General features: G+C 36.1%; 1 protein-coding gene across 1 annotated transcript in view; it reads left to right on the plus strand.

The window, feature by feature from the left end:
* FAR1 (fatty acyl-CoA reductase 1) overlaps positions 1-14,461 on the plus strand; it is a 65,791-nt gene that overhangs the window by 40,209 nt on the left and 11,121 nt on the right. The window contains exons 4-9 of the mRNA XM_040638840.1: positions 124-303; positions 2,774-2,951; positions 4,020-4,064; positions 4,200-4,318; positions 5,662-5,729; positions 7,234-7,405. Of these exons, the coding sequence (XP_040494774.1) occupies positions 124-303; positions 2,774-2,951; positions 4,020-4,064; positions 4,200-4,318; positions 5,662-5,729; positions 7,234-7,405 (762 nt within the window). The remainder of the gene's footprint in view (positions 1-123; positions 304-2,773; positions 2,952-4,019; positions 4,065-4,199; positions 4,319-5,661; positions 5,730-7,233; positions 7,406-14,461) is intronic.

A 14,461-nucleotide genomic window follows, 5' to 3' on the forward strand; every position in this document is an offset into this window, starting at 1 on the left:
AGGAAACAAAAATCTCTTTTTTTCTAATGGAAATAAAAATATTTTAGCAGTTGAAATAAATGACTTTCTCATTTTTCACTGAGAAAGCTTCCCAATTTTTCATTGTCACTTTTTCTTTTCTAGAGATGCTGTTCAGTTAAATGTGATTGCTACACGCCAGCTTATTCTCCTTGCACAACAAATGAAGAATCTGGAAGTGTTCATGCATGTATCAACAGCATATGCCTACTGCAATCGAAAGCATATTGATGAAGTAGTCTACCCACCTCCTGTGGATCCCAAGAAGCTGATTGATTCTTTAGAGTATGTTTGTTTTAAATTTGTACACATTTGATTTGATCCCAAAACTTTGGACCCAAGTTTATCTATTTATATGTATCTCTTGGTCTATTTCAGTTTCTCTCTCTCTCTCCATCTACACATATGTATACACTTATCTCCTCCTTATATCTACTATGTTATTATTGTGTAGATTTATAACTGAATAACTGTCGGTGAAGTCAGGGTGGATCTTTCGCATTTGACCAGGTGTGAGAGTTGGAGGAAGGTCTCTGAACAACTCATCCATGGTATTAGGGCCTCTGTTTTCCAGGGAGTTAATCTAGCAACTATAAGAAGTGCGTGATACCCATGGAGACTAAGTACTTGCCTGTTTAGTAGCAAGGCTCTAACTGATTAAAAAATTATCCTTTTTTCTCCCCAATGGAGTACATCTGTATTGAGGCCTTAAATTATTAAAGGATCAGTCCCATCCCTTTAAATGATACTCCTAGTGTTATTGTTTATCATCTTTCTGAGGACTAGGATCGTATCAGCAATTATTATTTGAGAAATATTTGAGTAAGCGAAGTCGGCAGGGTCCAGATTTCATTTGCTTCAGGCTGTACTTTCTTATCAAGTGAAGTAAACAGGATCAGAACAAAAACAAAAAGAAGGGTCTTTTCTTCTTTAATGGACTAGAATTATAGAAGATTCCCGTATCCATCAAATCTGAACATATTCGTTAATCTTCCTATAATAGCCCTGTGGACTTTTTCCTCCTTTATTCTTCTCTGTTTCCCTTAGGTTTCCTTTGTTCCCAGAGATCTTATCCACTTTCAGCTCCATTTACTGTCCCCTGCTTTCTCAAGTTATTTTTTCCTAAGGGCACTAGAGAATGTTCATCGTTTCTCCAAGTATTCTCCTAAAGTAAGAACATAAGTCTTTTTCTTTAAGGCTTTCCTTCTGCTCAGTATGAGGAAGCAGACAGATTATAAGAAAATAAGTAAGACATTACCAAGACATTCTTATAATTCCCTGGTTTCTGTTTTCTGACTCTGTTTCTTAGATGGTCCCAAATATTTACCTCCTTGTCCCCACAGGTCGGTAGTCAGAAGTGTTTAATATCTCTGGGAAAAGTTGAATGCAGAAGCTAAAGGAAGCTTTTTTACTTTTTCTTGGAGTTGGTATCTCCAAACATCTAAGTTGCTGAGAAAGCGCTTGTAACCTTCTAATTCTGTATCTCTTTTCTTTGCTTACAAAGAAATCTAGCTAACAGATAATTTTAGGGTAACTCATCGATTGGCTCTGTAAACTCACTCCCAGTGATGAGGCTTCCTGGCTAACGTCTCCTTGGTTTAGCCAGTTCATAGTTGTTACTGTTGTTTTAATGTACCAAGTGTGCCATTTTTTCAAGACTCATCTCCACTATGGAGTTTTTCCTAAGTTGAGTAGGAACCTCCCTTCAGTTTTGTTAGATTCTTTTTCTTCCATGCACAAAAAGTACTTCTACATGCAGAAGAAAACTTACCTTGATAATCTCTATTTTACGCTTCCTCATCAGTTAGTGTGGGTATTTTTGGAGTGTGACATTATACTGAGTATACAAGTCTGTATAACATTATAGACAGTAAGGGAGAGTATCTGAAAACAGATATGTGACATAGTGGAATTGGAAATGTAGAATTGGAAATGTAGAAATGGATGTCACCTAGTATTATCACCCTCCTTTCACAGATGGTCTACAGAGTAGGCCTTTTCTTTAGAGACCCTGAGAGAATTGGAGGAATTTTGTGACTTCATAGTAGGTTGCTAATTGAATTTTTATAGCATGGTTCAGTTTATTTTTATCATTTACCTTAGTATTTGTTCGTCTTGCTAGTGAGAACATAACAGTTTTTAGTGCTTTACGTGAACTACTTAGATCACTAGACAGTTTATATTAATTGTAAATGTATGTTCATTGCAAATGTTTGTAATTAGCAAATGTTTGTAATTAACATATTGTGCTGTTACGGTGGTTATATACAGATCTATAATTCCTAATCTGAAACCCTTGGGGCCAGATGTATTTTGGAATTTCTTTGAACGTCAGAAAGGAACTATAATCTGTGTACTCTGTAATATGAAGGAACTTCAACTAGATCCAGGGTAGCACCCCTGATCAAACACGTATGAAGCGTATGAATATTTACTTTAAGTGGTATTTTTTAAAAGGCCATAAATCAGTCCAGATCAGTTATTGCCACCTACCATATTATTTATGAAAGAATTCTTGGCTTTCGGACCTTTCGGGATATAGAAATTGTATATAAGAGATGTAGTATGAGAGATGTAGACTTGTAGTTGATGTTTAATGAAAGTAAGATTAACTTCCCTTTTTTTTTTTAAGTAAAAGTTGTCAAATCATGTGAGTCAGAGTAACAGATATGTTTGAACATGCAAAGTTAAGTGGTTTTAATTTTGTAGTAAAACATCTAAAAATATTTTTGCATGCAATTTCTTTGCTAACCAGGTGGATGGACGATGGCCTAGTAAACGATATCACACCAAAGTTGATTGGAGACAGACCTAATACATACATATACACAAAAGCATTGGCAGAATATGTTGTACAACAAGAAGGAGCAAAGCTAAATGTGGCTATTGTAAGGCCATCAATTGTTGGTGCCAGTTGGAAAGAACCTTTTCCAGTAAGTTGTGAGAAATCTTTGTAAGTAATGGAATTGAGAATTTTAAGTCTTGTCTTATTGTATAAAAAGAGTTGGCAGTTGTTTGATGTAAGAGCATGTATTATTTACTGTACGTGGCTTACTATGGCAAAATTGTTCTCATTCATAGAAAGAGACACTTTCATTGGTACTTTTTTGTAATGTAATGCTGCGTATATAGAAATGCAGATAAACATTTTAAAAATCTTAACTGAAAATTAAATCAAAGGCTGCGATGTTGTCCGGAGTCAAAGTAGACCTTGCGTTATACGTTTTCTTTGTGACTGACAAGATATTGGACTCTGACACATCAGCATTTGTTGGCTTTTAACATTATTTACTGATTAGTTTTCCTTCCGGAGGTGAAGGAAATAGAGATAAGAATATTCAGGATCTTATTTTATTTCATTTGCTTTTTAATACCAAAAAGTATTAATACTATACTCTTCCCTGTATAGATTATAAGCTAAGAAAGGCATAAGAGATTTCTATGATAATTTGCTGTAGAAAAGCAGGCCATTATGGAATTTGGGAATCCCTGGAATAAGAGAAAATAGATATAACCTAACGGATGAATTGATTTGCAAAAAACCTAGGTCTCTATAATGATAGTAAGTGATAGCATCTCTTTTGTTGCTTTGACGGGTGTTGTCTTTTCCTCTGTTTTATTCAGTAATTTTGAGGAGTATTTCCCATTTTCCCCTAATCTCAGGATGCTGCTTTAGTAAGTAGCACAAAATCAAACTTGACCAGGTTTAAGTTAGCTAAAATATTCGACAGGTATAAACTCCTTTTTATTGAATTGTCTTTGTAGACAGAGTTAACGGAAGAGCAGGTAACCCTTTGAAAATGACTTAATTTCACCATTTGCAATATCAGGAGAAGACTGCATCTGTTACAGGAGGAGAGAAATATTCTGGTCTGAATCTCATCTTTTTTGGTTTTTAGAAGAAAACTGCTAAGTACATATATGGGGTTACAGCTTTCAAATAATAAATCTCTAGTCTTACAATATTTCTAAGCTCCCCCTGTTTTTAATTTTTGTATTAGGGATGGATTGATAACTTTAATGGACCAAGTGGTCTCTTTATTGCGGTAAGTAAACCTTTTGACTTATTTAACATTCTGCATATTTTTCTGTTTTCTGTATATCTTTATATGTGTGTGTGTGTATATATATATGCACTCTGGCTTATATATCTTAAGGTGTTGTTTTTAATTTTAACAAAGGCAGGGAAAGGAATTCTTCGAACAATGCGTGCCTCCAACAATGCCCTTGCAGATCTTGTTCCTGTAGATGTAGTTGTCAACACGAGTCTTGCGGCAGCCTGGTATTCCGGCGTTAATAGGTATATGAGGTGACAATGTCGCTTGTTAAATGTGTAGTAAATGCGAAGGGAAAATAGAGCTAATGGCTAATGTTAAATAATCACTTAGTACTGATAATTTCCATACCCATAGGTATAATTCAATTGCAAGAATTGTTTTAATCATAAGTAATATAGCAAGTAGTCCCATCAGCTGTAATTAAGAATTGACATTAATTTTCATATACTGTCTATAGGGTAAGAATGAGAAAAACCCAAAACCCTGGCCACTCCCCAATGCTTTTTTAATCCAAACTAAAACTTGATATAAACTCAACATATAGGGGCACCTGGGTGGCTCAGACGTTAAGCGTCTGCCTTTGGCTCAGGGCGTGATCCCAGAGTCCTGGGATCTAGCCCCACATCAGGCTCCTCTGCTGGGAGCCTGCTTCTTCCTCTTCCACAACCCCTGCTTGTGTTCCCTCTCTCACTGGCTGTCTCTCTCTCTGTCAAATAAATAAATAAAATCTTTAAAAATAAATAAATAAATAAACTCAACATATAAAAACTGAAATTCTCAGAGAATGGCTTACATATATCAAACATGACACACTAGAGCAGCTTTAAAGATTGATTGATTGATTGATTGATTGATGTGAGAGAGAGAGAGCACAAGCAGGGAGGTGGGGCAGAGGGAGAGGGAGATGCAAACACCCCACTGAGCAGGGAGCCCTATGTGGGGCTCAATCCCAGGACCCTGGCCGGGATCATGACTTGAGCTGAGGGTAGACACTTAACCAAATGAGCCATCCAGGCACCCCAGTAGAGTAGCTTTAATTAACTCAGGCCTCTTTTTAAAAGGGAGTAGTAGCATTTATAGGTAACTCTTAAATTTTAAGCTTTTCAGTAACTTTTTTTCCCCCTAATCAATAAACTGCCCTTATTTTTTAAGTCAGCATTTTATATCCTAAAAAAGGAGGGATATGATTACATGAGTATATTGTTTCTGATAAAAGGGAACTCAGTCCGTAATTTTTTAAGCTAGAGTCTCTGGTAATGAGAAGGAGGTAGGACGAGCTGAGGTCGTTTGTCGTTTTCCTTACATTTAAAACAGATACTCCTGCTATTATAAGGAAGGAAAATATGAAAAGCGAAAAATACTGTATTTTTTTATAATAATTTTTTTGGTAGGGAAGGGAAAAACGGTAGTTGTAAATGGTCCTTCAGACACAAAGATGAATTGTTTGAGGATAATTTTAGAAATAATCAATGTAGAAAAGGTACCCATCATCCTTGTTTCTTCCTACTTGAATATCGTATAAGATTTAGATTGGGTAAGTTTGGCCTCTTTTTATGTTTCATTGCTTTGATCTTTGTCTTTGCAGACCAAGAAACATCATGGTGTATAATTGCACAACAGGCAGCACTAATCCTTTCCACTGGGGTGAAGTTGGTATGATTTTACCTGTTTTTGAATGTTAGAATAAATCTTAACTTAAAATATTCACTGAGTTTTTATGTTAGAATATACCCACAAGGCATTAAAAAACCACTGAGTTACCAATTTATTCTTATTTTAACTGCCATATTAGAATATCTGTACCTATACTGCCTTATGGTCCTTAGCAGTGTTTCATAAATTAAAAAATATCCTGCAGTATGTTCCCTCCTTAGCCCACCCTTTTCTGACTGTTAATATTTTTCTGCTGCCGTCTGCAGCATCCTTCACAGATAAATGCCCACAGTGAGGAAGCAGTGATTTTTTTCCTCCCTTGTGGGTACTCTCAGTCCTGATGTTGTCTATCCATAGGTAGTATCACTTCCAACTACAGGAGTTGTTATATCACAGGAGCCAGCTAGCTGTCCCAAGAGTAATAAATTAAGGAATTAGCAAGTAGGATACATTTTGCCAGAGTATTTTCTATTACATTTATTAATTTATTGAAATTCACAAATTCACAGAAATATATATATACTATATTGCTTGTACTAAATTAGGGTTAATAGAACTTCAAGCTTACTGAAATTGACTAATTTTTAAGTTATGTTTTCATATTTAAAGTAAGATATATCAATGGCATTGCTTTTGTAATAGGTCATATTTTACCTCTCATTGAACAAGTTTTGTTACCCTTGCAGAACAGTTTTGATTTTAAAGTTAATCTTTATGTCATTTGTCCTAGGGTTTTTCTATGCCATTTTTATTCCAATTTAAAGATTGACCATTATAACGTATAAGAAAAAAAATCAGTCTAGGGTGATTTTAATTTTATGATAATTATTCAAATAGTAGTATTCTAAAAATTTTAAAACACTGAAATGAGTTAGGTTTTTTGTAATCTCTTATTGTGTTGTAAAGTTTAGTAAAAGTCAAGTTGAGCATTATTTTTAAGTGGATTTCTCAATATATATTTCCATAAAAGTATTAACATAGATAATAGATTTAATTTTGTCAGTATCATATCACCTGAATAAATTACAACAGAAGTTAATTTTGGGTTGTTTTAAGCTTGTTGGTGTATGTTAATTTGAGCAACTTAATTATTTATAAGCAAAGGATGATGATTTTCCTTTTCTTTTTTAAGTAAGTATACAGTAATAAGAATCTGGAAAGAGGAACAGAAAGAAAGAAGCTACCGTGAGAGGTGAAATATAGAAAGTGACATTGTAAACTGACATAGGTAAAACATTAAAAGGATTTTTAAGAGTGAATTGTAGCAAAAATTCATTCATCTAATTAAAATTCGTAAATAGTGACAGTTCTAAAACCACTCAAGTACAGCAGTCTAATACCCATATTCTCTTAGCTACTATTGAGGGTAGAAAAGTTTGTTTTTTAATTGAGCGAACTCTGACATCTTTGGTAAAATATTTTGCTTTGTAAAAACATGATTTTTTTTTTCAAAACTTCATTACATGGTTATTATCAAAGCTGTTACACAACTTTTCTTCCTCAGAATACCATGTAATTTCCACTTTCAAGAGGAATCCTCTCGAACAGGCCTTCAGACGGCCCAATGTAAATCTAACCTCCAATCACCTTTTATATCATTACTGGATTGCTGTAAGCCATAAGGCCCCAGCATTCCTGTATGATATCTACCTCAGGATGACTGGAAGAAGCCCAAGGTAATGGTGACTAGCTCTGTCTTATCTGTTCCTCTGACTGTTAAACAACCCATGGTTACACTAAAATGCATATTCATTAACTCTGTATTTGTTTATGCTTATGATAAGGCTTAATGGCCTTTTGTGAATGAGAAGACTCTTGAAATTAAGACTTTGTCAGAAAAGCAAAGGTAGTGTTGTCACTCTAATTTATTCTGAAGTTTGGATGATAAATTATTGTCATGTGCTGAATTCTAGGTCTAACTTTAGGTATTTTTTCTGAATAACAAATAACATTCAAAATGCTCTGACGCTTATTTTTCCTACAGGATATTATCTAAATCATTCCTTCAAGATGAATCCTTTAAACCAAGTGTTCAGGCGCCCCAATATTAAGTTCTGTTCCAACAACTTATTGCTTCATTATTGGAAGGGTGTCAGACATACAGTACCTGCATTATTGCTCGATCTTGCACTCAGGTTGACAGGTCAGAAACCGTGGTAAGAAGAATAGCAGTAAATACACCTATGTATTGGTAAGGTGGTGGAAGCTTGCTGGAGAGACAAAAAGTCCGCTAGCATGAGCTTTACCTTTAGAATTACTAACCTAATTAATCACAATCACAATCAGGATGCTAGGACATTTCTTAGGAATTGAGGATATTTGGGGAGACTAATTGTGGATCTCATTGGGCCATTGATCCTCCAAAATCCCATAATAGAGGAAATGTCCAGCCTCAAGGTTGTCATTGTTATTATAAGCTGAAATTGAGCCCATCTCTCCCCCTTAAAAACTAGAGGTGAGTCTATAGGGGATTAAGGGTAAAATGTTTTGCTATGAGTGGATTGTGCAGTTTTATATGAAAAAACAGAATGTTTCTAAAAAATTAATGGCTTGAACTATCTCAGCTGCCCATTCAGCTTATAATATGGTAATTACATTTTTGGACTAATTTTCCAGGTTGAAAATGTCATAGTTTAAATCAAAAGTTAACAAATGAGAAGCTTTCTATTTTCTTATGGTTGTTATATAGCCTTTCTTTCTTCTTTTCTTTCTTATTGAAACCCCACAAACTTAAAGTCCTCCTAATGTCTTTACCAGAATTACAGTGAAATGTACCATAAATGTATTTATTTTTTTTAACTACATTGGCGTTACAGTGGAGCCTTTGATTGGAGAGTTCAGGATTTGAGTATTAATGTATAAAGAAGATGCTGATTCCAGAACTTCCATCAACTGTTCAAAAAATAAAAGTGAGGTATCTGCCAGTTATAGTGTATCAGGATCTGAGTTTCTTGTAGGGATTTTCTGTGGATTCAGTTGTCCATTATGTTCCTAACCCAATGTGTTCAATATTGAAATATGTGAGAGGTGTTGAATTGAACAGCTTTAGGATAGGTAAAGAAATACTTAATGGAAAAAAGATCCAAAATATATCAAAATTATTTTCAAGTTTTTTTAAGAGTGATCTGTGAAATGCAGTGTTTGTTATTGGCAGCATTCTTTCATGGCTGAAAAGCAAATGTAAATTCATCAGTGATAGCATTGCATGCCTTCCTGGTATTAATAAGGTTATTGCATATTAGAGCAGAAAAGTCAAAACTAGGTCAAAAAAGTAAAACAGTAAACATATCACAAAGCCTTATATAGAAAAGGGGGCTTAGTAAACGTAAACGATGAATGAATAACAAGTTTATTAAATAATTTATAGAAGGTGTTGCTATATAAAATCATCTCAAACTTAGTGGCTCTTAGAAAAGCGGAAGTTACTTTACTATTTCTCTTGGTTTATTGTTTCTCTCAGGATCAGGACTTCAGGAGGGAATCAGCTAGGCAGTTTTGGCTTGGGGGTCTTTGATGTGATTGTCACATGGAGCTGAAAGGGGGAGTGTGCAGTGGAAACACCTTGTGTCAGTGTCTCTTCATAAAGTGTCAGGACCTCTTCCTGTAGTCTCTTTTCCAGGACTAGTGGTAGCCTTAGGGGAAATGGACTGCTTACATGGTGACTGAAGGCTTCAAGGAGAAGTCTTTCAGCAGGCAAATGGAAGCTCTCTGCATTTTCTGACCTACCCATAGAAATCATGCAGCACTACTACCACCTCATTCTTTCAGTCACACGTGAGTCACACAAGTCCTCCAAAATTCGAGGAAGGGGAATGTAGAGAATGTTCAAGATCATGTAAAATTTGAGCAAGTTAGCTGAAAGGTATTGTCAAAGCCATTTTGGAAAGTGCAGTTGGCTGGGGTCAGCCTTCTGGCCACAACAGTTCACACTCCTCCCTCATGGAAAATACACTTACTTCTTCCCCCTACCTTTCTGGCATCAACTTGAAGCCACTGTTGGGTCAACTGAATCTGGTGTAATTGCAGATGAGGCTCTTTAGGAGTGGTTTTGCAGGTGTAGTTCCTCAGCTATTGGTCTGAAAACCTGTGAATGAAAGTGCCAGGTTACATAATGTGTAAGGGTGAGGCAAGCATAGGAAAGTGGACAATTTTGTGCAGTCACTGGTCTGTAACAGTTTTGAATTCCAGCTAGGTATGTTTGATGGTTTCTTAATTAGGATTCAGTCCTACTCTCTGGTGGTTCTTTGAGGCTCTCGGCTCTGCCCTCTGAGTCATCTTTCTTTTTCATTAAAAAAAAAAAAAAAAAAATGGCCTGGGTGTGCAGCGAATTGCCTTCTTACCCTACGTCCTGCCCATAAAATGTTGGGAGTGCGTAGGGTTGGGATCAGCAAACTTTTCCTGTAAAGGGCCATGTGGTTTCTTTGCAGTTATTCAACTCTGCTATTATATGTAGCTTTCACCTTGCAACTACTCAGCTGTGTAGCCTTAAGCAATATGTAAATGAGTAAGCATGACTACATTCCAATAAAACTTTATTTGCAAAAAAAGGTGGCTTTGGCCCTAGACTCTGGTCTGCTGACCCTTGATCCAGAAGCCTCTTTTCACTTTGTCTCTGTCCCTTTAAGTGTAAACTGATATGATTCCTTTTAAAACTGCAGGTTTCCTGTATATCTCATTTTAAAACAGTCTTCTCCATTAGACCAAAGCTATACCCACGATCTCTTTGAAACATGCCTTTTTTCTGTCTCGGGTTCTTTATGAGGTTGCTATGGGACAATACCCTTCGATCTTAGATCCTTGTCCTTTAGATCCTTAGACTCTTAGGTTCTGCTTCTTCGACAGTAGTCTATGAGACATGTCTTTAAGATTGGAGTGAGCCTTTTGTTTATCTGAAAGGTTCTGTGAGGTACCATTTTAGATCTTTCTGAGGTCTTAACAAAGAATCTTACATCTGCATTCTGGACTTGACCTATGCTCAGAAGCTGTGTCTTAAAGAATTCCTGGCTGACATTGTACATTCCTTCCAGATTCTACTCAAATAGTTCATTTTTTTAAAGATCATCTTTGTCCTCTTTGAGGAAATCTTGGCTAGATCATCGAATTTACTAGGTACAGTGTTTATTTTTCATTTTACCACAAGTGACCGTTCTTCTAACTTCCAACAGTATTTTTCTCACTTTCCTGCAAGTCCTCACAAGCATCTTCCTTAAAGCTCTTTAAAGTTTCCACTAACATTCTTTTCTTGATCCTTCCAAGTTTCACCAGTGGTCTCCTCAAGGGCCTTCCAGGTTCTGTGTACCTGACCCTAAGGTCAGTACTACGTCTTTTAGATGTTTATTACAGCAGCCTCTCGTTCCCAGTACTGCAACCGGTTCTGTGACCTGTGCTGCATGCCATATCACCTCAAACTGAAGAGTCTTTTTTTTTTTTAAGTTGTATAATTGACATCAAACAATCATTTTACTTATCTCATTTCTGTGGGTCAGAAATTCTAGAAGGCTTTACCGGGGTGGTTCTAGCTCAGCATCTTCGAAGTGGATGCAGTCAGATAGGGACTGAAGCAGGTACACTGTGGAATTAGGAAAGGAAGGGTACAGAGCAGCGAGAGTGCTGGGCATCTTTCTCACGTCATGTAGTCTCAGAGCCTTTCTACACCATCTCTCCACATGCACTGATTTGGGCTTCCTTCATCATAGCAGCCTTAGGGGGAGTTGGACAGCATATATGGCGACTGAAGTCTTCAAGCATGAGTATTCCAGTGAGCAAGGCAGAAAGCTGTATCACTTTTTCTTACCCACCCTTGGAGTTTATACAGTGTCATTTCCACCTCATTCTATTGGTTATAAATTACCATTACGTTTTGATGGGAAGATAGAGTGGTATTGTAGGTGAGCATGTAGGATAGGAGATAATATTGTAATCACCTTTGGACTTTAAAGTCTGCATCAAAAAGGAAACATCGGTAAAGAATCTTAACTGAGTTTTGTCCTGTGCAAGCCTAAGTATCAGAGCAGGAATGATCCTTGACCTCTGGGAGCTTATAGTCTAAAAGCAACAAGAGCCAGAAAGGTTTTTTATTTAGGCAGTTTTATAAATGTTACGTACAAAGTCTTATCATTTATATTATTTAATTTGTTCAGATATTTACTGAACAAGGTACTGGGCTTTATATGTTGTATTGGGGCCTTAATATGATGCCTCCTTCTACATTAAAGTAATGTTAATCGTGTCATTCGTGGTGTCCACTTTATTCATTTACATTATTCTGTGTTTCAGCTAGATAAAAATCTAACTTACAGTGTATCCTGACATAATGATAAAGAGTACCACTCAAACATGCGTCATAAGGAGTTCTGGGTAACACTGGGGACTAGGGTGTATGGTATTATTACAAGTAGAGGCAGTATAAATTATTCACTCTCATTCTTGAAATGCAGTAGATATTTCATCGTTCTTAAAAATGACATTAGAAAAATGGTTCCATAGTCCCATTGGTTTTATTTAGCCTAACTCTGTCTAGCTTAACTTCTGTGAATCTGATATTTTTTATCTTTCTGGTTGGTTTTTGTTTTTGGATTTTTTAAAGATTTTATTTACTTATTTGAGATAGAGTGAGAGAGCACAAGGTGGGGGGGGGGTGAGCAGCAGAGGGAGAGGGAGAAGAAGGCTCTCCACTGAGCAGGGAGCCCGATGTGAGGCCCGACCCCGGGATCGTGACCTGAGCCGAGGTCAGACGCTTCACCTACTGAGCCAGCCGGGCGCCCCTGTCTTTCTGGTGGTTAATGGAGGGCACTTTTGGCCTCCATCAAGGAACATTTGAAAATACTTGGGGACATTTTTAGTTACTACAACTCAGGGAGGTTATGCTACTGGCATCTAATGGGTAGAGGCCAGGGATGCTGAACATCTTACAATGTGCGGGACAGCCCCCCACCACAAAGAATTATTTGGTTCAAAATGTCTGTAGTGTTGAGGTTGAGAAATCCTGGGCTAGATGACCATTAAGATCTTGCCCTACTCTAAAAGATTGTGATGATTTTTTTTGCAGGTTGATGTAATAAAGAATAAATACATGCACAGAACATACATCTGTCTGCTCGTAGGGTATTTGAACCAAAGAGCGATTATGCAAAAGTTTTAAGTTTCTTTTTATCCCCGTAGTATTCAATGTAGTACTTTTATTGCTTGATAAATATTCTGTGAACTTCACACATATGCAGCCTTTCAGATTTCCTTCTTCCCCTCCAATTTTTTACTGTATTTTTGAATGGCTGAATCAGTGATTGGTTGCAGGGTAATTTTGTCACTTGAGTGAATCTGAAGATAAGACTAGGTGAGAATTGTCAGTGAAAAAGAAATTAGGAAGAACTTGTTAATAAGATGTATGTTGGAAAATGATGTTATGCAAATATGTGTATGTGTGTAATTCAAGTGTATTATACTGGTTGTGATAGTAGACACTGATTTAATTACAGATCTGTTATTTTTTGTTTTTGTTATATGAAAAAAATGGTCTAATCTCTTTTCTAAAAGAGCATGTCTTGGTCCCCCCCCCCCCATGTGCTTTCTATCTGTCTGAACTATTCCCGTCCAAATACAGCCTTCGATGCTCAGTAATTCTTTTCGTGTTTGATGGAAGTTTTATTTTGGGATTACTTTCTTTCATGAACCACAGTTTTTCTTTGCATAGTCCATGTTGCCTCATTTTCTTGTAGTAGTCTGGATTCAGGGTTTCTTTTAAAGGTATTGAATGTATTCTCAGAATTGTTTAGCTAATGTTACTGTTTTGACTTTCCCCCCATTTCTAATGTTCTCATTTTCTCCCATTTTCCCCATTTCTAAAACTCCTGATTTTGGTACTTTCTAAACTATGTAAATGCTAATCCTTATTGTGGGAATATAAATAGAATTCTTTTAAAGTATTTTTCCACAAATTATTTTTCTGTTTATCAGAGGCCAGGAATTTTTGGTGTGTGTTTTGTTTCAGAAAGTTCTTTCTTCCCTTTCCCCACTTATCGTGGGTAATTACTATCATATAGATGTTACTGCTCTGATTAGTGTTGTGATATCATTGACTTACAGTGAACAGTGGTGTATAAAATGACAGATTTAAAGATTGAGGCCCCTCGGTCTTTTTAAAAAAGGAACAAACAAAAAATATCAGAACTTCCTTATTTCCATAAGGATGGATAATGGGGGATTTGGGGAGTTAAGTTGAATATCTTGAATATCTATTTCAGAAAGTTTTCAGCATGAGTCATTGATTTCACAGCACATTCAAACAATCAAGAGTGGTACCTCTCTGCGTTGAAGAGAAAGTTACTTTAAAAATATATGTGGAGAGAGTTAATTAAATGGCAAACGAATATTTCTGTATACTTTGCCTCCATGATGCTAAAGAGTTGATATTATAATGTAACACCATATGTTATAAATTCACAGGAAATCTTAGTAATTGTAGCTGGACTAAAATGTGATTGAAGGAACAAAGAGCAAGGGAATACTAATTGAATCCACTTACTTGTTTAGGATTATAGTAGAAAATTTGACCTCGAAGTATTGTATTTCCTTTGAAAATTAATTTCATATATCAACAGAACTCTGTTTAGGCAGCATTAAATTCATTTGCTGCTGCTGAAAAATTTTTTCCACTTTGGATTTATAAAATGTTCTTCAAAGATACAGAAATATTCTTGTTCGCTGGTGGTTTGTTAAAGTTACTGAATTATGTA

Source organism: Ursus maritimus, unplaced genomic scaffold, assembly GCF_017311325.1.
Source record: "Ursus maritimus isolate PB19 unplaced genomic scaffold, ASM1731132v1 scaffold_23, whole genome shotgun sequence".
Lineage (NCBI taxonomy): Eukaryota > Metazoa > Chordata > Mammalia > Carnivora > Ursidae > Ursus > Ursus maritimus.